This window comes from Apium graveolens, chromosome 3 (assembly GCF_009905375.1).
Source record: "Apium graveolens cultivar Ventura chromosome 3, ASM990537v1, whole genome shotgun sequence".
Taxonomy (NCBI): Eukaryota; Viridiplantae; Streptophyta; class Magnoliopsida; order Apiales; family Apiaceae; genus Apium; species Apium graveolens.
Window position 1 is genome coordinate 160,627,469 of NC_133649.1, and position 25,094 is coordinate 160,652,562.

Below are 25,094 nucleotides of genomic sequence, written 5' to 3' on the forward strand. Positions count from 1 at the left end.
TTCAAGAACAGAGGATAATTGCAGATTTAAATAGAGCAAATCATCACAAGGAGGTGCCCTTGTACGATTTTCCAGTAATGGAGGGACCTCAGGTAAGTTAGGTAAATTCTACTCTCTCTACTCTTCCAACCTCACACATTTCTTTGCCTTCTAGTGTAGCTATAGTATTTGTGCCAATGACCAAACAGATGCCTACCCAAGCTACCAAACCAACAAAAGTTTCTAAATCCAAAGCTAAGAAAGCCCCCTCTGATTTCTTTTAAAAGAAATCAGTTGTAAAATCTACTAAACCTAAAGAGGGGAGTGTGAAGGAGGGTAAGAAAGGTGAGGGACAGGGTGAAAATCAAAGAAGCCCTAAGGATAAGGCTGGTGAGAAGAGTGTACTCAAAGCTAGCCACACCACAGTTTCCCAACAAACTGTGGTTGTTAATAAGGATATTAGCTCATTACTGGTTTCATCCTCCCAAAAGGATGTTACCATCGAAACAAGCTCCCAACTAGGAGCACAGGCCAATAGGGGGTAGGGACACTAGTTCACCACAAACTTATGCTAGAAAGAAAAGATCAAAAACCCTTGGGGATGCATAGGGCTCACACACTGTGTAAACTAGTGCAAAAGAACCAGTCACTGCACCTTCTAAAAGTCAGGTTGACGTGGCTCCAATAAATATGGAGTCACAGCCGAAATCTCTCATAATTGAAGCACCTGGTACACCAAATTCTCCCACACACTCACTGGATGTTGACATGATACATCACTTCCAAATTATCCATCTTTAACTCTCTTGGAGAAGCCAAAAATCCAAGTGAGCATAATCTTTTAGATGATTTGTTGGCTCATTTACCATTTCTTTTTGAGGCCGTTGAGACCTCTATGCCTAAATTCTCATCAATCTGCACAGATTCTACAATAGTCTCTACTCCAAACTCAATTATTTCTTCTATCCCGATGGATATTTATCATCCGTCGAGTAGTGATTATATCCCAACGGATAAGCTTAATAGCAGTCATCTGTTGGATAGTCAAACTGCTAACCCGATGGATTTTCTAAATCCGCCGGGTGTCTCTGCACAACTTCAAATTTCATCAATTCTTACAAGTGCAGAGGACTTAGTAGTAGTGCAACCACTCTTAGGACTGAGGGAAGGGAGTGAATTGAGTGAGAGTCAGGGTTGCTCCCAGGAAAAAAGAGAGAAAAAGAATGAACAAATGCAGCCCATTTCTTCAGGACTGGCAAAAGTGAGTGAGAGGAGTCCCACCTTAGATGGTGAAGGTGAGGGTGTGAGGGTGGGGAGCCAAGGGGAGCCCTTGATGCAAAAAGAGAGAGAGAAAATGAGAGAAAAACAGGTACATGAGTGATAAGGATGGAAATCATTGCAAGTGAGTCTATGAGTGTCAATGAAGCAGAAAGGAAAAGTCTATTTCAGCAAGACTATCAAGATGCTATAGACTCTATTTCCCTAGATGCAGAGACATTTACTCACCCTTCTACAGCTTACCAAACTCTAGTTGTACAGGGAAATGAGGAGGATGAAAGGATGCTACAATTGGTGCACACTACACAATCTCTGCAAAGAGCAAAAGATGCAATCACTGCTATGCCTTCCAACACTGGCAGTGATTTTGCATTAGCTGAAGATTCATTTGGAGATGTTGGTGGGGATGATGAGGAAGACATCATAAGCATAGGGGGAGATGCAGACACTCCAGCCTGGATGCTAACAAAAGATTGTTCCTACTCCCATCTCCAATTAACCCTATTCAAGCTGATCCATGACACCCAAGTAGCAATTCAATCATCTCATAATGCTAGCACAAAGAAGCTACTTACAGCTCACCTTGAAGCACTTCAACTACACAAAATCCAAGCTCTTAATCACAGTCAAAGTGTATATGAAATCAAACAAGAAATTTCTGAAGTAAAATAGGATTTCATAGCAAGGTTGGATGCTAGAATGCCTGGAACTATCATGACTGAAATAGCTCATAAGCTAAGGAAGGAAACTGATCTCAATGGAAAAGTTGAGGCCATGGACTCAAGATTATCTGATGTAGAGAAGTCAATGGCCAAGATACTTACCAATCAAGAAACTCAAACTGCTCTACTCCAACAGTTGGTGGCTGCTCAACTCCCTTCCACTCAACAACTTAATGCTAACAAAAAGGGGGAGAAAAGCTCAAGTAAGGGGGAGAATGGTGAAAGTGAGGGGGAGATACAACTAAACATACAAGTCAACAAAGTGATTATTCCAACAATTGCTCTCACAAAGCCACCAGCCCTGGACAACATTGATATCATAAATTTGGCAGCAGCGAAACTGAACATAGATGACAAACTGCTAAAGATTGATATAGCAGCAGCTAAGAAGGAATTGAAAGAAAAGTGGAGAAAGATAGATGCAGAGATTCAACAAAAGTTTGGGCCAATTCAGAAACCAGATAAAGTCTTTAGTCATCACTCTCAAGTCATGAAAATCTCTGTGAATGACATAAGTATGAACTATCTGGAAAAGGGTCAAACTTCCTGCATCAAATCTCTAAAAGCAGATTTAATCATGAAGACTAAAAGAAACTATCCATGGTTTTCATACAAGAATCCTATGGATACTATGTATGAGACACCTAGGCCAGATGAGAAGAAGCTGTTGGCAAGGTCAATTACATTTTACAAGGATCCAGCAGATTCAGCACTTAAAAAGAGAATTGCTAAAATTTACAGAAATGGTAAGGAGATTTGTGTGGTGGTTGGACACCCACTGTTTGTGGAAGCTAAGAAGGAAGAGAAATAATCAAGCTAGAAAAGAAGCAAGCTGCCTTGGATGCTAAGAAGCACAGACAAAAGAAGGAGCAAGCTGCTATCTTGGGCAAACTTCAAGCTGTACAAACCATAACAAAAACTTTTGCACAACCATCTGAAATTGCTGAATCTCAAGATCTAAAGGTGTAAGCTGAACCTCAACAGACAAAGAAACCAAGATACAAGCAAAGAATCAAGAGAAAATTAGACTTCAGTGATGAGGAAAAGGAAGAATCTATTCCCAGGAAGCTTACAACTACAACTCAAACATCAAAACTCTCTGTGGTATTTAAAGAATTCAAAGTGGTGGATCCAACAAGGAATATTCATGGTGAGCCCATAATTCCTAAGGATGAACCAGTAGACTGGGATAGTTTGCCAATTCCTGAGCTGAACTTTCCTATCTTCAAGGCAAAGAAGACAAAGTTATGAGCAATCAAGAAAGTGAAACCAGTGTTTCTCAAATCCAAGATCTTAACCAAATCCCAACCCACAGTCAACATGAGAGATCTCATGTACATTTGTGATATTAAAGAGTTTTCAGACTTGAATCTCTACTTGGATGAACTGGAAGAAGTAAGATGAATTGATGCTTACAGACACCTTCCTGAAAGACTGGTATTTAAATACAAGGGAGGGAAAGAGATAACATGGTCTCTTCACAGGATTCTCCAAGAAAGCCAATCTGTTCTGATTAAAGTCTACACATCCTTCAAAAAGAACTTTGGATACAATGTGACTACAAGGAGAATAGTTTTTAAGAAGATTAAGGTGCTAAGGAGTGATAGAGCCAAAGATGCACTTCAAAAAACTCTATCAATTCCCTTCACAGCAAAGAGAGTGCATCTGAGGCCTTATTGGCTGATGAAATTCATGAACAACAAAGGAGTTAGAAGATTCTTCAGATTGGAGGACCAGTTGAGTATCTCTAGCAATGAGACTCTTTTGGAAATACAAGAAATGCCAAATCTCTTAGAAGTTGATAAACTTTAATTCCACAGACAACTCCAGAATCAAATAGAGGAAAATAACAGAAGATTTGGGAAGAAATCCAGACATTTAAGGAGATAGACTTATCTGCTCAGACTAGAGGAGCACCTTGAAAATTGATTGTAAGAACTCTTTGTACACTTTGCTTTGTTCTATTTTCAGTAAAATTTGCAGCACTTATTAGTTTTATCTACTATTTTTCAAACTGTATTTTTAGGATGTTTTGTTATCATCAAGTTTCTCTTAATTTATGGCTACAATTCCAGTAGACATAAATAGGGGGAGATTGTTAGGAATATGTTGTGTACTTGATGATAAGCTAATCAAAACACCTTAGTAGATTTAACTTAGTGAATTTTGTAGCACCCGATGGATGATCAATTATAGTCCTGACGAATGATTCAATATAGTCCTGACGGATGACTAACTGATATCCATCGGGTGAGTAGCTTATGTAACAATAAGTACTGTAGCACATTTCTGCAAACAACTTTGTATAGATTCTGTAGTAGCTTGTGAATCATGTAGACTGCTAGTAGATGTGCATAATAGGTTGATATATAAGATGTCTTGTAATTCTGCACAAATAAAATGGAGTCAAGTGATAAATGGCTACCCGACGGATGATCAACAAAGCTACCCGATGGATGATCAACAAGGCTACCCGACGGATAACAAGCATGTATCCGACAGATGATCAATTCAAATATCTGTTGACAGTGACAATACAGTCACATGCGTCGAGTGTTTTCAAAAGGATTGGCTGCCTGTTCAACATGGTTTTTGAGAATAAAAAAGCATTACCATTTCCATGCTATTATGAAGATATTCAAAGATGCCGGAATAGAGTAGTGAAGCAGCATGGAGTTAGACTTGATAGGTTTTGTTTTATTATCTTGTCTTGTTATCATGTAAACTTGGTAATATATAAACCAAGTGTAGCAAGTTGAACAACAACAAGACTAAGCGAATACATTCTCAGAGAAATATTTGTAAGCTGAATCATGTGGCATTTCTCTGTAAGTTTAATTGTTCATATTTGTAAGCAGCTATGAGCTATTCAAGCTTCACAGGGTTCTCACTCGATTATATATATATATATATATCTGGTGGATACATTCAAATCCACTAGAAAGTTTTAAAGACCTGAGTTTTTATTACTTTGTGTTTGATTTACTTAACTCTTTATTCCACACATTGCAAATCAAACAGTTAGATATAAATCGAGTTAGAACCATTTTTCATAAATCTTAAAAGGAGCCAGAATTACATTCAACCCCCCCTTCTGTAATTCTTGTTGTATTGTTAGGGAATAACAATTATTTTTTAAATTAATTCTAACAAGCTTGTGGGCCCAAGATGATAACTTACAACATACTGGTCGCCGTAAATTAAAGATAAAACAACGGAATATACCATCGAAAGTGTAGTTATTAGCTCACTAAAAGTTGGCTCCAGTTCCTTAACTTGCGACGTTTTTCTTAACTTTGTGATGAAATGAATACTTATGACGAAATGGTTACTTATGACGAAATATGTAGTTGTGACAAAATTGGGGCTTGCGACATAATTGATACTTATGATGAAATGGTTACTTGTGACCAAAATATGAACTTAAGACTTGAGCAAAAACGTCGAATATGTTTCATCGCAATTGGGTCAATTGTGACTAATTTTAGTGTAAAAATTCTGTCGCAAATGGGAATATTTCTTGTAGTGGTAAATCAGTATGCGTTTCGTTAATTCCAACTCATATCATATTTGATGTTTGATTGAAATATTTATTATTCCAAATCAATTACTCAAACTCCGGAGATATCATATTTTTGTACGTTCAGGGGAGGTTGGTATGATAAAGGGTATACGAATCAACTTTATTTTATCATTTCATCTTTATTTAAGAAACTAAACGTGCATGTTTAAAAAATTAAACAAAGACTCTATTAATGTAATAAATAAATTAATTAAAATTAAAGACTCGTAAATATTTTAACTCAAATATACTTATTATAGAAAATATATCAACATGAACAAAATCATTTAATTCTTTCTTTAATAATTTGAACCAAATTTCACTTTTGGGGCGCAACAAGAATTTACATATTTTAATGATATTGCGGTCAGTATAAATTTCCTTTATATCTTTAGTTATTTTATTCGCTAGTAAGGAAAGAAATAGTTAAATCACATAATTTATTATCAGTTTATTCGATATTTCCTTATGTTGAAGACAAATTTTCACATTTAATTAATGCGTTAGAGATACTACTATCCTATCCGGTCCATCTCGAAATATTAATTTAAACTCTTCTCCATAGGGTGAAAGATACTTCCTTTTTACATTTATTAAGATTCTTTTTCCACGAGTATTTAATTAGAATACTCCAAATAAAGCAAGTTCTTATTCTTATATATATATATAGGTTTTTACTGAAATAAGAACTTATGATGAGTGACATGGGTCAAAAATAAATTCTAGAGACATAATATATATTACATTAATTACAGTTGATTTTCATGTCAAAAATTTTAACATGAAAAATGTAGTTCGAGGCCCCTCATGGACAAAAATGTAGTTCTAGGCCCACAACGTCCATGAACGAGAATGTTCGTGGTCAAAATCCAATACGACATAAATCCAAGACACATCGTCCAATATAGAAACTAACTCTTCCAAGTACGGATCAAGAATTCACCGCCTTACAAAAGTCCTTATTGCCTTCTAAGTTGAAGACTTGTCCACCAAATCTCTCGACCGAAGTCTAAACCGTAGACTCAACATTTATATAAAGGGCTCTGCCCCTTAATCTAAAACTACCTTTTTGGCTTAATTCTCTAGAATACATAGATACATAGGCATCTTGCGAATACCGATAGTTACGAATGCAAAATAGGCATTAAAACTCGAAACTCACAAACCCTGGCATTAAATACAAATGACACCCTAATTTTTATTCCACAATATTTGACGGTGTCTGTGGGAATAGAACTCTCGTGCACAATTGAGATCCCAGTTTACTTAACCTAGACCACCCAAAGAGGAGAAGGAGCTTATGTGGCAAAAACTGAGACATAAACTCAAGGGACGAATCCCCCAACTAAAGATCATCATATAGAGATGAACCCCTAGATCTGCTTATGGAGACGAAACCCCAACTTCAACCATTGCATGCGCCGTTGAAAATCCGACTTATTAGATATAAGATGTTTACAATTATGAAATCAGGAAACTAATCCCCCTTACGAAATGCCCTTGTATCCTGAGGTTGGAGATAGTGACCTCTCGCTCCAAGGAGGAGGAAAAATGTCCTAATATATCCATGGATTGGCCCCCATCCATGGAGAACATGACTTTTATGGACCTTACTCAGAAAATAATTTAGATTCATCAGAAGAAGAGAACGCTCTAAGCAAGAGGCGTGCTAGCAAGGAGTCTAAGCTAAGAAGCTACCGTCAATCTCGAAGGACTTAAGCTATGATTCCCTAAGATATCCAAGAGATGATAAATGCTCACAAATCATAGATCCAAAGGATGAAGCATGACATGAAGATGCATCATTCACCAAGGCCCATACCGATCAGAAGATCAAGGAATTCCCCCCATCATATACTTAGAAGGTCCTACACCAATGCAAAGGGTTGTCACTCCAAGGGCCGATCCAACTGACTTAATGCTTCTAAGAGATCCTGATGATCCAAAACCCTCGTTCAAAGAAGAGATTTTAAATGCACATATCTCAAGGAAGTTCAAGTTGTCCACTATAGAGATGTATGATGGTACTAACGACCCGTCAAATTATATTAGGACATTTTTCAATGCCTTGTTGCTGCAGCCTATGAACGAAATTATTAAGTGTTTGGCATTCTCTCAAACCCTAGCTGTTATGGATCAAAGATGGTACAACTGTCTACCCCCCAACATGATTGGGTCTTTCTAAGATTTGAGTTATGCCTTCATTAGATAATTCATCAATGGAAGAGTGTATGAAAAAATTTTGACTTCTTTTATGAACCTTCAATAAGGAATAAAAGAATCCTTTAGAGACCACCTAAAATTGGTTCACGAAGGAAGTCTTGAAGGTGTCAAATTTTGATGATAAAGTGGTCATGATATCCGTACAACAAGGAATAAAGAATGAATACTTCAAGATGTTCTTAGCCAAGCGTTATAACGACTCATGTATTTTTATTTTATTTGGAAGTGTATGAAAGGTTTAAGTAAATAAATAAAATGTGTGTATTGGTTTTTGGCAGCAGTATTGACTTTTATTTAATTATTTATGATTTATGATTGTTGTTAGTGGATTGAATTGTGTTATTTACTAATGAGTTATATGATTTAATTTGACTTGTGATAGTGATTTTATTGTAGTTTTAATTCCATAAATATTTGAATTGTCTTTAAAATTTATTTTCTAATTTTATAATTTCAATAATTATTTTTAGGACTTTATAAAATTGAGAAATCAATATTTCGTTGATTATTTATTTTTAAATAATTTTTTGAGTGTGCTTATTGGTAAAATCCATATTTAATTCAGAAATTCTTTAAAAGTCACGAAAATTTTATTTTATCAAGTTCGTATTATTCTGAGAATTTTAAAATTATTTTGGAAATTTTCGGAAATCGTTTTACCCGCGCGTTGTTTCGTTATTCGTTAAAAAAGCGGGTATAAAGCGTACCTTAAAATTGTTTTAAAATTTCGAAACTTATGATTTAAATAACTTCGGGATATTTGTATCATATTAAGCCTATTTTGGCGATGTTCTGATTAATACTTATTTATGAATTGTACCCTTAAAAATAGATTAATACAGCGTGTCGGGCTTGCAGTCAGTTAAAACGAAAATAAAATGACACGTATCCAACGTAGTTGGACACGTGCCGTGCGTTGGTTAATTCAGGAGGGTGAGTAATCAAATTGGGGGAGGGGATAAACATCATTTTTCTTTGTCTCTCTCTCTCGACTGTATCTCGATTCTCTCTGTTCTCTCTCGAATACTTCGAGTTTTGCTCAGTTTTTTCTTCTCGGCTATCATCTTCTTCCTTTTTGCTTCCCTGGGCTTCGTTCCTCTTACAGTTTCTTTTCGTCTTGTTTTTCCGGTGAGCCTCCGCTGTTCTTCAGTTTGGCTTGGTTCAATTTTGCTCAGTTGGTATACATATATATATATACATACATGTGTGTGCTCTGTGTGTGCATATGTGATGTGTTGTGTGTGTTGTGCTGTGTGCGGTGTGTGTGTGTGTGGGCGGCGCATGGCCGTGTGTGCTGCGGTTGCTGCTCTGTGGTTTCTCTGTTGGGCCTGTGCATTCGGGCCTTGGTCTTTGTTGTTGGGCCTTACGGTTATGTTGACTGTTGGGATGGTGGTTTGGATTTTGGGGGCTATTCATGTTCTGTTGGGTTGGATTATTGCAAATTTTAATTTTTTTAAATTCCTTTTATTGCAGGGAATTATTGAGTAATATTCGTAATATTATTTATTCGTATTGGAAATGGTTTTAAAATATTTGGTAGAATTTACGATGGAAACCCCAAATTAATCTGGTACCCGTAAAATTTTACCGCCGTTGATGATGAACTTCGGTGAGGCAACGGTGGACGGTGATGATGATGTTCTGAATCCTAAATTTTATAAATAAATAAAATAAAATAATTATGTAAAATATGTTCGGATTTAAATAATTAATTTTGATTGGTGTTGGGATGTACATTGTATAAATGGTGGAATAATATTGTGGATTGTTGTGATTTTTGACGTCGCTCGTAATCGACGGGTAGTCTTATAAACAAATAAGATGCTGCCAAAATTTTCAAAAAATATGTTGTAAATGTACATAACTATATTCTATGTGTTACCCCTATTTATGTTCGGAATATTGTGATTACGTGATTATGTGTATAATATTAATAATACGAGTCGGGTTATCAGATTGAGTTGTTAGAATTTGAGGATATCAAGCATGTCGGTGTAACTGATTAGGGTATTCTTTATCTGTAGATTCCGACCGAGTTTTCCCAGGATTAAAGTTAGCGTGAAAGCTACTTAGGGTTTTGTAAAGCGTTGCAAGGCAAGTACCCCTGACCATTCTTTTATGGTTCAGTACATATGAATAGCTAAATGTTTTATTCTCGTAATGGAACAGAAACGTTTTAAGTTACGTACACCTATAGTTATAAATCACTGTTTTCAAATGATTTAAGGGAAAAGTAACTTTGAAAGGTACCTATCTCGAATGAAATGATTTGCGAAAGGGATTTTATATGTGTGCTGGTTAAATAAATGATTTTGAAAATGAGATAGGTACAAGTGTTTTGAAAAATGGATAAAACGGTCAGATATGGGATACATTGGGGCCATAGTAGGCCTATTGAGGTGGCGTAAGAGGCTAATTCGGTTGCGCGCACTATAAAACCGATTAGTCCAGCAGGTCAGAGACCTAGCTAGTCTCTGAGTTCCGGAACAGGTAAATGGGATGGCAGTTAGAGCTGTCCGGTGTTGATAGCCTGATCAGCTGTCTTCACATATCCGCTATGTATCTGATTGGGATTTGTGATTTACATAAGAGCATAAGTAGTTGATATAGCGGTTTTACAAAATGATTAGCATGCTAAAATTGGACTCTGGTATTTACACAGCACACTACTATGTTGTTTTAATCAAGCATGCTAGTTAGTGATATCCAGTTATCCCTGATTTTCATTATGAAATGTTGATATCATGATTACAGCTCTGTTCCTATTATTGTTACATTATTGTTTTATTCTGTTATTCATATTTTGGTACTGCTGAGCGATTATGCTCATCCTTGCAAACTGTTATGTATATCTCGTAGATGCCTAGAAGACCAGTCAGACCGACCCATGTTCCCGCCCCTACTGGAGCCGGCTCCTCTGAGGTAGTTTGTATCAGGCCATGAGGTCTAAGGAGTTGCTGAATAAAGTCAGTGTGTGTTAGATGTTGAATAAATAGTTTGTATTAGTGAGAACCTGAATTATACTTGAACCTGGATCAGATCTTGGTTTGGGGTCAAATTAGTATATCTTAATAATAATTCTGTTGTTTATATTTTTGATAATGGTGTATAGTGACGTCAACTCCTGACCCTGGGGTTGAGGCCGTCACAAGCGTGACCCTAAGAATATGCTATAGCTTTAAGAAAGGGCCGGAAAGTATATCAAGGTTGAGGAATGCATGTAGAGGACAGTTGCAAGTAATGAGGCCATGTGCAACAAGAAGCGAAAGATGGAACAAGTATATGATGCCGATGACAAAGATCCTCGAACCGGAAAGAGCTCTGATTCCACTTCCAAGAAGAATCAAAGACTGAGATCAACTGAATACAGAAGGTTAAACAGTTCATGGAGTCAAATCTTGTTAAAGATCGAAGAAAGATAAAGAATTCAGATGGTCGAAGCCACTAAGCGGAGTCCCCGAGAAATGAGAGAAGGGCCAATATTGTAGGTTTTACAAGGATGTTGGTCATGATACTAACGACTACAGATAACTCAAGGATGAGATTTGAAGGGCGTATCTAATCCGAAGAAGAAATTTAGGAAATTCACCGAGGGTGAATATGTTGGAGGCTTGAAGAGAAATAATGATCGAATGTGGTATTCATCGAGATCGTAACCCACAACCTTGAGGTTCAGTAATCAACATGAACTCAAGATGGCCAACGACCGCTGCAATAACAAAGAACTCTCGAAATGCCTATTCTAGAGAGGTGATGAGCATAGTTGGAGACACACCTAAACATGCTATGAAAGATGATATTTGAATTCGTCAACCCCGACTACGAGGCTCTGAAATTTTCCCATGATGATCCTCTAGTTATCACACCGATAATGGGAAATTGTCCTGTCAAGAGAGTCCATGTAAAAAATTGAGCTTTCTTGGACGTTCTGTTTCATGACACATTTCTAAGGATGAGGTAGAATGACTCCCAACTGACCCCTTCGGATGCACCCATCTACGGGTTTAATAGAGTGGAGTCCAAAGTCGAAGAAGCGATACAACTTCCCATGCCTATTGGAGAAGAGCGAGGAGAGGCCATGTAAATGTTAATTTCTAGGTTGGTAAGATAATCTCTATCTACAATGCAATCCTTGGAAGGACATGAATTCATGCATTTAAGGTCGTTCCCTCAACCTACCAAATGGTGCTCAAGTTCCCAACTAGACAAAGTGTCGGAGAAGAAAGAGGAGATCAGAAAATGCCTCAAAGTAGCTATGTGATCGTAAAATAGAAGACATGTATGTCCGAGAGAATGACGAATATCTAGGGAAACCAACTGAGGAGTTGGTCCCAATTCCTCTAGACTCCTTAGACCTGGATAAGGTCACCTACTTTGGAGCGTCCTTGGAGAAGCCCATAATGCGCCGATTGACAAAGTTCTTGTAAGAGAATAGTGATGTGCTTTTTTGGACGGAAGCTGACATGCCTGGGATTGACCCCAACCTTAGGACTCATACTTGAATGTCGAGTTAACTGGAAAGGCTCTTAAGAAGAAAAAGAGAACATATGCCCCTGATAGGCTGAAAACTATTAAATAGAAGGTTTAGAAGCTTCTATGAACTGGATACATTAAAGAAGTTCAGTTCCACGAATGGTTGTATAGCCTAATGATGGTCAAGAAATTTAATGGAAAATGGAGGATGTGTATCAATTTCACTAATCTGAACGATGTAAGTCTTAAGGATTGCTAACTCATACCAAATATTACACCCTGATCGATGCCACTACTAGGCATGGTAAGCTAAGCTTCATGAATGGCTTCAGCTGTTACAATTTTATAAAAATACACAAAGACGAGACCGAAAATATATCTTTTATAACTAGCTTTGGTATCTTTTGCTATCTTTTTATTACTTTTTGGCTAAATAATGCAGAAGCTACATATCGCAGATTGGTGAATAAGATATTTTCCCATAATTGGAAAATCCATGGAAGTCAAGTTTGACGACATGGTAGTTAAAATCCTAGTTAAGGCCGATCATAATAACCACCTTAGAGAGGTATTCGAAGTGCCGAGGCACCACAAGATGATGTTAAACCCCACCAAGTGTGCCTTTGGCATTGGGTTTGGAAACATTTTGGGTCACATGGTCTCGAAAAGAGGAATCGAAGAATACCCCAGAAAGATTAAAGCCATACTAGACATAGATCCACCACATCCCATAAAGGAAGTACAAAAACTAACAGGAAGAATTGTAGCGTTTCAAAGATTTATCTCCATGTCAGGGGATATATGTCTCCCCTTTTTCAAGATCTTGAAGAAGGTGAAGAACTTTTAGTTGACAGCTGAGAGCCTTGAGGCCTTTAAACATCTAAATAAATACATGAATAAAGTCCCGTTATTGGCCAATCCAAGTTCAGAGGACATCTTGTACTTGTACCTATACCTTGTAATTTTCTGAGCAAAAGTTAGTGATGTCCTAGTAAACAAAGAAAAGAACGTTCAAAAGCCTATCTATTACCTGAGAAAGGTGCTTCATAAATCCTAATTGAACTACTGTACCACTGAGAAATTTTCACTTGCCTTGATAACAGTATCGAGAAAGTTACGACCCTACTTCCAGCATACATAATTGAAGTCCTGAAGGACCAACCTTTGAGTAACATCCTTCATAGCCCAAAATCCATTAGAAGGCTCATCAAATGGGAAATTGAATTGGGGAAAATTCGACATCAAGTACTAGTCTCAGAAGCCATCAAGGCTCAGGCAATAGCAGACTTCATGTTCGAATGCACCATTAACGATGAAAAATTCGGGGGCAAGAGATAGTAACCCCAGAAGAAGTATAGAAAGAGAAAGACAAAGACTTGACTCTAAAAGACTATTGGGTTCTCCATTTTGACGTAGCATTCAAAACAAAATCTAGTGGCGTAGGTGATAAGTGGATTTTATATCTACTTGGAACGCTTCATTACAAGCTTAAGTTGGTGTTTTGGACTCAAGTTATTGTTATTTGTGATATGTTTTTGTGTTATTGCATTTCAGGCATAAGTTAAATGAAGAAAGGAGATTTTCAAAGAAATATGCTGAAAAGAGATCAGAATTGGAAGCCTATGCAATTCTCAACTTGTAGAGAATCTCGTTAGCTTAACATGGGCAATTGAATCGCCTAATTCTGACGAGCAGAACTCAAGATACGGCCAAAAGATTAATTGTCAGAAAATTTCCAGAAGGCCAACACGGCCGCGCCAGAACCAGCGCGCCCGCGCTCCTGAAATCACTATTCCAGCGCGGCCGCGCCCGAAAGTAGCGCGCCCGCGCCCTGTTTCTGTACAAGAATCCTGATTTTAGTCGAAATTGAAGATTTTGAGAGTCCTGATCATCCTGGAGCTTATATATATACCAACAAAAAGACGTTTTTAACAACAAGGAGACCAGGGAGAGCAATAAAAAGACCTAGAGAGCACGAGACGGATAGAGAAAAGAAGACTTTTATATTCTTCATTATAGTTGATACTTGGATGCTTGTTTTTGATTTATTCTTGAACCCTAGTACTCTTATATTATTTATTATCATGCTTTCATTGGAACCCATGGCGACGATGAGTTCGGTTATAAACTAATCATTATCGTGGTGTTCTAACGGATTTACTTATGGATTTCTATAATTAATTTGTTTCAATATCTTGGTGCATGGTGATAATTGATATCCTAGTATTGGTTGTGCTTATTCGTCTTATGTGCGTAGCTAACATATAAGATATCGTGTTAATCTCTATTGAAGCGACAGTGAATATAGAGATTTAGAACTTGTCATGCTAGCATAAGTTCATGTATTTATTATGCATGATTCGTAGGTAATTTTAACCATCATACTTTCTCTATGTAATCACGATAGATAACTTATTCATTAAACCTTTATGTTGTCAAATTCTATAGACATATAGGGTCTCAACATAATTGGTGTCTATTCAGCTTCTATCTCTTTTGTGGATGTCTGGTAGTATGGTATTTGTACAACGACAGTTGGCGTTTACTAGTTTCGTGTTATCTGATTAGTTGTCATCACCTTCACATGCTAAGGTTAAGAACAATATCTTTGAATGAAGTATTTAATGAAGTTAGAATCCCATATTTGTCTCATATAGTAAATTCAATCACTTTTATTCTTAGTTAATTGCATGTTAGTTTAAACTTAGTTATAAACAATTCAACTTGTTATTGTCTTAACATTAAACGATAACCATACATTGTGCATAAGTGCATAATCTGAACTTAACCTAAACCAGTCTCTATGGGAACGAATCTGACTCATATCTTATACTACTTGCGAACGCGTATACTTGCGTGTAATTTTAGCGCGTGTTTTCGCCATAACAAATTTTTGGCACCGCTACCGGGGACTTGGTATTAATTTTAGTTTATGTGCTTGACATCAGTGGCCGTTAAAGTTCACTGACTCGGATTCTTTTACTTTCAAGATTTACTTGTTTGTGTTTCAGGTACTCATTGTAATGGGAGAACGAGTAGCAAATCTGAAGCTTTGGTGGATTATTCTCAACCGAAGATCAATGACATTCAGTCTAGCATTGTCAGACCAGCCATCACGGCTAATACTTTTGAAATCGTGGCTAGCACGATTCAGATGGTACATAATTCAGTCCAGTTTGGGGGTTCTCCAACGGAAGATCCCAATATGCACATTAGGGATTTCATCGATATCTATGACACCTTCAAGTTTAATAATATTTTTGAAGATGTTATAAAGCTGTGGCTTTTCCCATTCTCTCTGAGGAACAAGGCTAAGAGCTGGTTACACTCTCTACCAGCTAGTTCTATCACTACTTAGGAGGATCTTGCTCATAAGTTTCTTACTAAATTCTTCCCTATGGAGATGACAACTGCCACTACTAAAAAACGTGCATTAGACATCGCCCTTTACACATCAGTTTCCAATGACACCGATGTTAAAAGGGCTCTTTTACATCGGCTGTATTAGAACTAATGTCTTTTACTAAACTGTGCATCGGTTTATCCTTCAACCGATGTTTAAAACTTGTCTTTAAAATTTTTAAGCGCGATCGCATTCTCTCCCCCCGCCTTAGACAAATTTTTATCAAATAAGTTTCCCCCAATACTTCCCGCTTCTCTGAAATAAAAACTTTGTTTTGCATCTGTCTTCCCCCCTTCTTTAAAAAAAACTTATTTCAGACAATAATTTAAAAACAAATAAAAAACACTAACATTTTATTTCTTTTTTGGTTTAACCTAACTTCTTTTCCTTTTTTTCTCATTTTGTTTTGTTCGATTACGCATGGATTTTAGGGATTAAAGGTTGGAGCTTTCAGTTTTAGGGATTAAAGGTTCGATTTACAACTTGGAGTTCATTTGGGTCGAGTCTGGGTTCGATTGGTTCGAGTTTTTCTTTGGATTGGTTCGATTTTGGTTTCAAATCGTTATTTACTAAGGTACATGCTTCCGATTTTTTATTCGATTGAGTGTTTATACTTGCATGTTGGTTTTTGTTCGAGTTTGGATTTGTTCTTTGTTTTTATACTTACATGTTGCTTTTGATTTTTTGTTCTTTGTTTTTATACTTGCATGTTTTTTTTGTTGGAGTTTGAATTTGTCATGCACAACTGTTATTTTAAAAAATTTATACTTGCAATTTAAATTTGAAATTTGAATGCTTGCAATTTGATTACTCACTGAAAGTTAAATTTTTGTTCGATTAAGAATGTACACTGTTTGGATGTTGTATAATGCTTGCAATTTGTTATACTTGAATGTTTTGAATGATTCATTACAGTGTATTATTACCTCATTATAGTGTAATCAACAATTTATGGTAGCATATTTTTACATTTTTAGGCAGTTAAATTAATGTATGTTATCATAACATGAGCTTATATATATATATGAAACCTGTATTTAATTATATTTTCGTAATGAAAATTAGGTAGGTCCTGTATAGATGGAACAACATATGGATAAAACATGGATCGGGAAAGACATGGACACATTAGAGTACGAAATTGGGGTTGAAATTTTTTTAATTTATGCCGAAGATAATAGTAAAGATCCTAAGAGCATACCTTGTCCATGTTCACGCTGCGGTAATTTCAAAAAGTTCTCAGTAAAAGTTATCAGGGATCATCTGTATGAAAATGGGTTTAGCTTGGGTTACATTAAATGGATTTGGCATGGGGAATCTAAGACTACTTCTAGGTCAACTGATGCTTCTAACACCAATCAGGCTCCTAATCCTAATCCTGATCCCACGGAAGCCTTTGGTGTTTGCGAAACAGCATATAATAATTCGGGGGCTGATGATTACGATAAAGATTCATATGAATTCAACCAGTTTGTAGATGATTCTCAACAACCTTTATATGAGGGTAGTGAATGCAATAAACTAGATTCAATGTTAAAATTGCATAACTGGAGGGCGCGATTTAATATTAGCGACAATGCATTTACTGACCTACTAACTTCCGTGGGTTCCTTACTTCCTGAGGATCATGTCTTGCCCGTTAATGCGTACGAAGCAAAGAAAACCTTATCTAATTTAGGCCTCGAATATATCAAATTCCACACATGTCCGAATGAGTGTGTTCTGTACAAGGGTGTAAACGAGAATGCTTCTGAGTGTCCCAAGTGTTGTTTATCTCGTTGAAAGCTGGGGAAGGATGGGAAATCTAGGGTTAATATTCCAGTGAAAATAATGTGGTACTTTTCAATTATTCCCAGATTTAAACGGATATTTAAATCTGCTTCAACCGCTAAACTTTTGACTTGGCACTCCGATAAAAGAATTCAAGATGGCCAACTGCGTTATCCAGCAGATTCACCTTCTTAGCGGAATGTTGATTATAGTTGGCCAACCTTTAGTAATGAGCTAAGGAACCTCCGCTTAGCTTTGGTGGCAGATGGTATCAACCCACATAATAACGGTCTAACTAATAGGTACAGTTCTTGGCCAGTAGTTATGGTAACTTATAATCTTCCTCCATGGTTATGCATGAAGAGGAAGTTTATGATGTTAAACATACTAGTCTCTGGTCCACATGAGCCTGGTAATAACATTGATGTATTTCTACAACCATTGATTGATGATTTGCTGAAGCTATGGGAAGAAGGTGAGACAAATGTATACGATGCTAGTACCAATTCTTTTTCACTTTAAGAGCAATGTTGTTATGGACGATAAATGACTTCCCGTCATACGAAAATTTATCAGGTTACGTGAATCAGAGATATATGTCTTATCCTATATGTGGTGATGACACTGTTGCTAAATATTTATCCCATAGTAGAAAGATGTGTTATCAAGGTCACCGTCGCTATTTGCCTAGGCATCATCCTTATAGAAGGAAAAAAGTGGCTTTTAATGGCGAACAAGAATTTGGACAACCACGTCAACCCCTTTCTGGAGAACAGGTTTTAAAGCAACAAGAGCAAATTAAATTTACTTTTGGAAAAGAAGTAAAGAAGGCAAAGAAGGTAGACTATCCATGGAAAGAAAAGTCAATTTTTTTGACTTAGAATATTGGAGATTTCATCATGTACGTCACTGTCTCGATGTTATGCATATTGAGAAAAATATGTGCGACAATTTGATTGGGACACTGCACAAGTCTAAAGACAGTGAAGCATCTCATAATGACATGATGGAAATGGGGATTAGACTTGATTTAGCTCCGCAAGTAGGTGTAAAGAAAACTTACCTACCTCCTTCTATTTTTACTCTTACAAAGGCTGAAAAACAGAAATCACTATTATCAATGAAACTTCCGTGTGGACACACATCGAATATTAAAAACTGTGTATCAATGGCTGATGCGAAGTTGTTTGGGCTCAAGTCCCATGACTGCCACATACACCTTCAATAGTTGCTTCCGGTCGCAATCCGGTCCGTACTCCCCAAAAATGTTAGGGTTAGCATTATCAGGTTATGTTTTTTTTACTCTATGTGTAACAAGGTTGTAGATGTATCAAAACTGGAAAAATTGCAAACGGATGTGGTACTAACTGTGGGAGCTAGAAAAGATTTTTCCTCCATCATTTTTTGATGTAATGATACATCTCACCATTCATTTAGTCAGAGAATTGCGACTATATGGACCTGTTTTCTATCGATGGATGTTTCCTTTCGAACGGTTTAATAAATTGCCCAAAAGCTATGTGAAAAACTGTTTGTATCTGGAATGTTGTATAACGGAAAGATATCTTGGAGAAGAATCCGTTAAATTTTGTGCAAAGTTTGCTAAACAGAGTTGCAAAACTGTCGGTCTTCCGAAGGACCATGGCAGCAAGCTTTCTGGTCCATTATCTACTGCAATAATAAAGTCGGTGGAAGAAAGAGAACGGGACGAGGCACATTTACATGTGTTTCCAAACAATCCTGCAGTTTATCCATATATTATGTAAGTCTGTTTTTTAATAAAAAAAATTAGCCGACATTTTTGTTGTTTTTAATTTAGCTTGTGCATTTTGTAAGGATGCATAAGGAATATCTTGAACATATCTATGAAGGGAGAAAGAAAACCATTCAGTGGCTGATTGGTGAGCACAATCGGCTTTTTGCAGACTGGTTTCAAATAAAGGTTTATGATGAAATAGAGAATGGTGAAATTGTTTCTAAAACGATAAGATGGCTTGCATGCAAACCGTCATTCACTGTTTTGTCTTTTGTAGGCTATCTGGTAGATGGGGTGCGTTACTTCACAAAAGACAGAGATAATGCAAGGGTTGTACAAAACAGTGGTGTCTCCTTAGTAGCTAAGATGGTCAAGGTTTCCTGTGTTAAAGATTTAAATCTCATGGAGTTTGATATGACCTTTTATGGAAGGATTGAATAAATATGGGAGTTGGATTATCGTGCATTTAAAGCCCCATTATTTTTGTGTAGATGGAAAGACAGCGACAAAGGAGTGAAGATAGATGATCTTGGCTTCACACTCGTGGACCTTAGTCGACAAGGACACAAAAATGATAAATATGTGTCGTTTGACCAAGTGAAGCAAATTTTCTATGTTGAAGATCCAGATGATTCTACATGGTCAGTCGTATTAACCTCAACGAGTCGCGACTATCATGAAGTGTATAATAATGATGAATTAGGAGACACGATCTTGGAAAATCCACCTTTTTGCTCTAAAATCCCTGCATTTGATATTAAATGCTTCCTTATTTTAATCTAAATAGAAGCAGATGACTTGTAGTAAGGAGATTTAATTAGAAATTAATATTAACTGCTAATTCTAGTAAGGAGATTTAATTTCATGTTTTAATCTTGCCTTGTGATTTAATCTTGCCTTGTGATTTAATTTCTACATCAAATAATATGTATCTTTTTAGCCAATTAAGAAGTTATTACCGAAAACTAAGAAACTAAATTTAATTCTAGTTAGGAGATTTTCCATTAAGTGATAAAAAAATTAAAAATTTAATATTAACTGCTAATTCTAGCAAGGAGATTTAATTTCATGTTTTAATCTTGCCTTGTGATTTAATATTGCCTTGTGATTTAATATTGCCTTGTGATTTAATATTTCCTTGTGATTTAATATTTCCTTATGATTTAATATATGTATAAAATATTGCCTTATGCTAAGCTAATTACATTTTATAGATATATTGAAAAATGGCAAAGAAGAGCATTGCGCGTAAAGTCAAATTTGTGCAAGATCGGAATAAGCATGAAGAGGTAAAAGAATCAGTAATACAAGAACATGAATCTAATGCTCCACAACATGAAGCATCGCATGAAGCACAAACAACAGAACCCCCCCTGGAGGAAACTTCTAAAGCTAAAGAACCAACACCAATAATAACTAGTACACACTACACAAAGAATTCATCTTATGGATCAAAAAGAAGTGTTTGTGCTATGCACAAAGTAGTCATGAAAAGAGCTCAAGGAAAGAAGTTCAAAGTGCGATGCAATGGCATTGAAATTCCAGATGGAGATACCAGACACACATTATAGTCCTACATTGGCATGCTAGCGAGGACAATGGTTCCAATTGATATTCCTAGTTGGCTCACAGTAGCAACGGAATTGAAATAAAATATTTGGAATGATATTGAGGTATGATCATCTTTATATTTTTGAAATTGCATTCCAATTTATTGTTAATGCATATAAACACACAATCAGATGGTTGAATCATGTCATATAGCAATTGATTAATTAAGATAATAATTATTGTAACTTGTTTGTTTGCCATTTAATTATATAGGATACCTTCAAGGTGCCTCCAGAACTTGAGAAAACATGTCTACAGTCAGCCGGTATGAAATGGAGGCAATTCAAGACCAAATTAACTACCGAGTATGTGATGCCGTATATTGGAAAAAGGAAGAAGCTGTATAAGCCTCCTAAGAAGTATGCATTCATCGGTAAGGAGTCCTGGAGACGGTTTGTTGCAGAAAGGACCAAAAAAAAATGGCAGGCATGTGCTAGTTTTTTTATTTTGCAGATCTTTAGTCTTGACATATTTTTTAAAAATCTAATGCATTTCTACGATTTATTTGGATGCAGAAAATAAATAAAAAGAAAAGTGAAAGAGTTCATAAGAGAAAGTATCCTCATAGACTGTCAAGAAAAGGATATATTGGTCTAGAAGAAGAAGAAGTAAGATTTTATTAGCATTATGTAATTTCGGCACGACATCATCTTCATTTTCTACTCACGATTAGTCAATTACTTTCTATACTTGACATCGTGAATGGGAGATATTTTTTAATATTAATTTACATTTACATTTTTAATATTTAATTTTTAATCAGGTGAAATCAGGGCGATTGAAGCTGGGAAAAAAACCTAATCGGGCAATTTTTTAGAAAAAGGCTCGTATGCCAAAGGACCCGGCGGTTGTGATTGATGAGGATCTTGCGAAGAAATTTGATAAAATTGTAAGGCCATCTGCAATGCTTCTTGTACTCTGTAGACATTGACAAACCTACTCTTCACAACCTGATAAATTGTTAGCGTGTTAACATGATTCTTTAGTCGAGATGCAAGAAAAAGGTGAATTCAAACCATCCGGAAGCAATAATATTCTCTCTACCGTACTAGAAACCCCTGAGCATTCAAGTAGGTTTCATGGGATTGGAAGTTTTGTAACCACAACAACTTATTTCAATTTACCGAGAGGGGGAAATAACTGAATTAGAAAAGATGAATTGATCGCCCGTGATAAAAAAAGGGAGGAGGAATTTGAGAAAAGAACGGAGGAATTTGACAAAAAATAGAAACTTTGATGTCAGAGATTGCAAAATTAAGGGCACTGATTGGGGCATCAAATCTTCACTTGTCACCAAAGTTTTCTGAGGGAGATATTTATCGAGGTGCAAAAAAAACGGCAGATGATTTGACTGCAGAGCGAGTAGCTGCAGAAGAGTTGATAGAAAATGAAGGTGCCAATGATTGTATTGCTGTTGATACAATTGACCCTCCACCTCCAGCACATGAAAAGGTAAAAAAATATATGCAAGTTTTATGTCCGGAGCATGCTCTTGTTTCAGTGGACAGAATTATTCAAGGAGTTGCCCAGGTTCCGGTACCAATAGATGGTGAGATAGTGACGGTCGAACAAACAGTTGGCTCTCTTCTAGCCTGGCCTCGAGATTTGATAATCTACGCTCCCTATGGTCCTACTCATGTTCAGATATATATTTTCTTAATGCTTCTTTATAATATTGATTTAAGGAACCTTGAAATTAAAGGAACCTTTAATCATAATTTTATATTTTTAATCGAGAAAGAGAAAAGTAAAGGAACCTGCAAAGAAGGGTGAGCTGCAAATTGTGCAAGACCTTTTTGGTAAGGTGGTGTAGAGTGATAACGTGCCTGAACGATACAAGATGTTGTATAAACATGCAAGCTATTTTATGAAAGCAACTGGAGCCTCCGTTCCAATTTCTTGTGATTTTGATGTGTTTGAAGTAGAAAGAACCATATTCTTATTGCATGAAAATATAATTGCACTCTCGGAATTTAAAATGTTAGGACAAGCAGTTATATCAACATATATGTCATAAGTTTCTTTTGTTTTTTATTGTCAATCTTGTCTCATTTTACATTTTTAAGGATAATTATATATATTATAAATGTATAAAACTTTTTTGGCAGGTTCTTGTGTACCATGGTTCATGACAGGAAGAGTTTGGACATGTACGCATTTGTTGATCCATCGAGATATAAGTTTAATGCTTAGTTTGAAACTTATATTGTTAGCAGACTAAATGATAGTGTTCTTCACTTCATGCCTTTTAATTAGAAGTATGTCAAGTGTTTCAATATATTTGTTTAATTTTTTTATTAATTTTTAATCCTCATATTGACCTTGATCTAATGACAACAGTATGCACTGGATGTTGGTCGTAATTTGGGAATCAGAAATTTTTTTCCTCAATTTATTGTCACATGCGACCCGTTTTCCAGGACTAGAAACTGCATTAACGGGGTAATTAATATTTTTTTAGCATAGGTATTTGATATTATTCTATCTCTACATCTTTTTAGTTTTTAATTTGACAATATTCTTAATTTTTGTCTATAGAGCAGTTAGGTCTTACAATGCTCAAAAGGGAAGGGTGATAAAAATCCCAAAATTGTAAATCTCGCTGTAAGTAATTTTGAACTTTAATTTAATAGGTTCTTTGTACTTTATTTTTTTTACTTTGTTGATTGATTATATATTTGGTATTATCGGAATAGGGCTGCCCTATACAGCCTGGTGGCACTGAATGTGGATATTATGTTATGCGATATATGAAAGATATCATGGAAGACAAATAAATGAACTTCTTTAAATTGGTAATATTTATTCATTTAATTTTTGTTACTTAACAGAGAAATGAATTGTTAAGTACCTATTTCTTTTACTAGAACAATTTGTTTACTATTGTTTTTTCTTTTTGTTAAATGTGCACAGTGGGCCAGCAAGAATCAGAAATCCTACAGCAGGAAGGATCTTGATGTTGTTCGTATGTAGACTCTTGGCTATATCGAAGGATTCATGTAGCTACCTTCTTTGCTTCTCTAAATTTCAAGAAATGAAACCGATGCTTATTAATTATATCGAAACATTTGTAAACTTATCATGATTGTTGTCGATATTATGGTCGTATAATTATGGTACTTTGAGGTTGTACACGCGTAGCGCAAGCTGTTGATATTGTTGTTATGCTGATGGCTACTGGTAATGAAACAATTTGATACTTTAAGGTTGCTATATGGATTTGGTGTTAGATTTAGATAGTATTGTTTTGGTTTGATCTTGTGTTGGCTTGCTGGTGATTTGGTTAACTTAGGTAGGCAGTTTTGTATGTTTTGGTTTAGAAACCATTTGTTAATTTTTTCCATTTGGAATGTTATGTGTTAGATATATTTGATAATGTCATGTGTAATATGATTTGTGTTTAGTTTTCAGATATTACCTAACAGGACAAATCAATACTTAACTGGAAATCAGCACTTATACTGAAGACAAAACTTAAGATATCAGAACTGAAGTTATCAGAACTTAAGTTATCAGAAGATATTTATCAGGAGATAATATCAGGACTTAAGATGACTTTCAGATAAGGCAGGCGGCTGATTGAAAAGAAAGAAGATCGAGACTAAGACAGAAAGAATTATGCATGAAGAAAGAATTCTATGAAGAATAGAATACTTGGAAGAAATGATAATTAGTTGATATATTTTAGGAAGTAGAATTATATTCTATATCAATTAGAATTTATCTTATAACTGTGTAGTATATAAACACAGACATAGGGTTTACACTATAAGTGTTATCATTATCGAAGTTATTATTCTTTGTAACCCTAGCAGCTCTCGTGATAATTTGTTCATCACTGAGAGAGGACAGTTCCATATTGTAACAGAGTTTATTGTGTTGAATAAAATCTGTTTTCTGTTACTTGAGTTCTTATATTCGATTTGATTGTGCTAAACACTGTATTCAACCCCCTTCTACAGTGTGTGTGACCTAACAAGTGGTATCATAGCGATCTGTTAACACACAAACAGTTTAAGAGCCAAAAACAATCATGTCTGAAGAAGAAACTCCAACCAAGCCCACCAAAACTAAAGAACCTCCAAAGAACATAACCCATAGTCGATATGAGACTATAAGAGTTCCTGTGTTGAAACCTTTGAGTATTCCATATGGAAAGTGAAGATGACTATATTTCTGGAAGCTACAGATCCAGAATATCTCGACATGATTAATGAAGGACCACATATGCCAGCCAAACTCTCTGTGGAAGTTGCAGGTCAGCCATCAAAGTCTGTACCAAAGGAGAAAAGTGATTACACTGCTGAAGATATCTCA

The 25,094-nt window shown here is 36.0% G+C and overlaps 1 protein-coding gene across 1 annotated transcript; it reads left to right on the top strand.

The window, feature by feature from the left end:
* Positions 1-17,767: 17,767 nt before the first annotated feature.
* On the top strand, positions 17,768-21,594 carry LOC141714687 (uncharacterized). Its single transcript, XM_074518191.1, has 9 exons — positions 17,768-17,885; positions 17,987-18,249; positions 18,345-18,592; positions 18,972-19,172; positions 19,247-19,573; positions 19,658-19,814; positions 20,991-21,203; positions 21,293-21,385; positions 21,541-21,594. Exons 1-9 carry the CDS (start codon positions 17,768-17,770, stop codon positions 21,592-21,594), a joined length of 1,674 nt encoding a protein of 557 aa, XP_074374292.1.
* Positions 21,595-25,094: the final 3,500 nt, after the last annotated feature.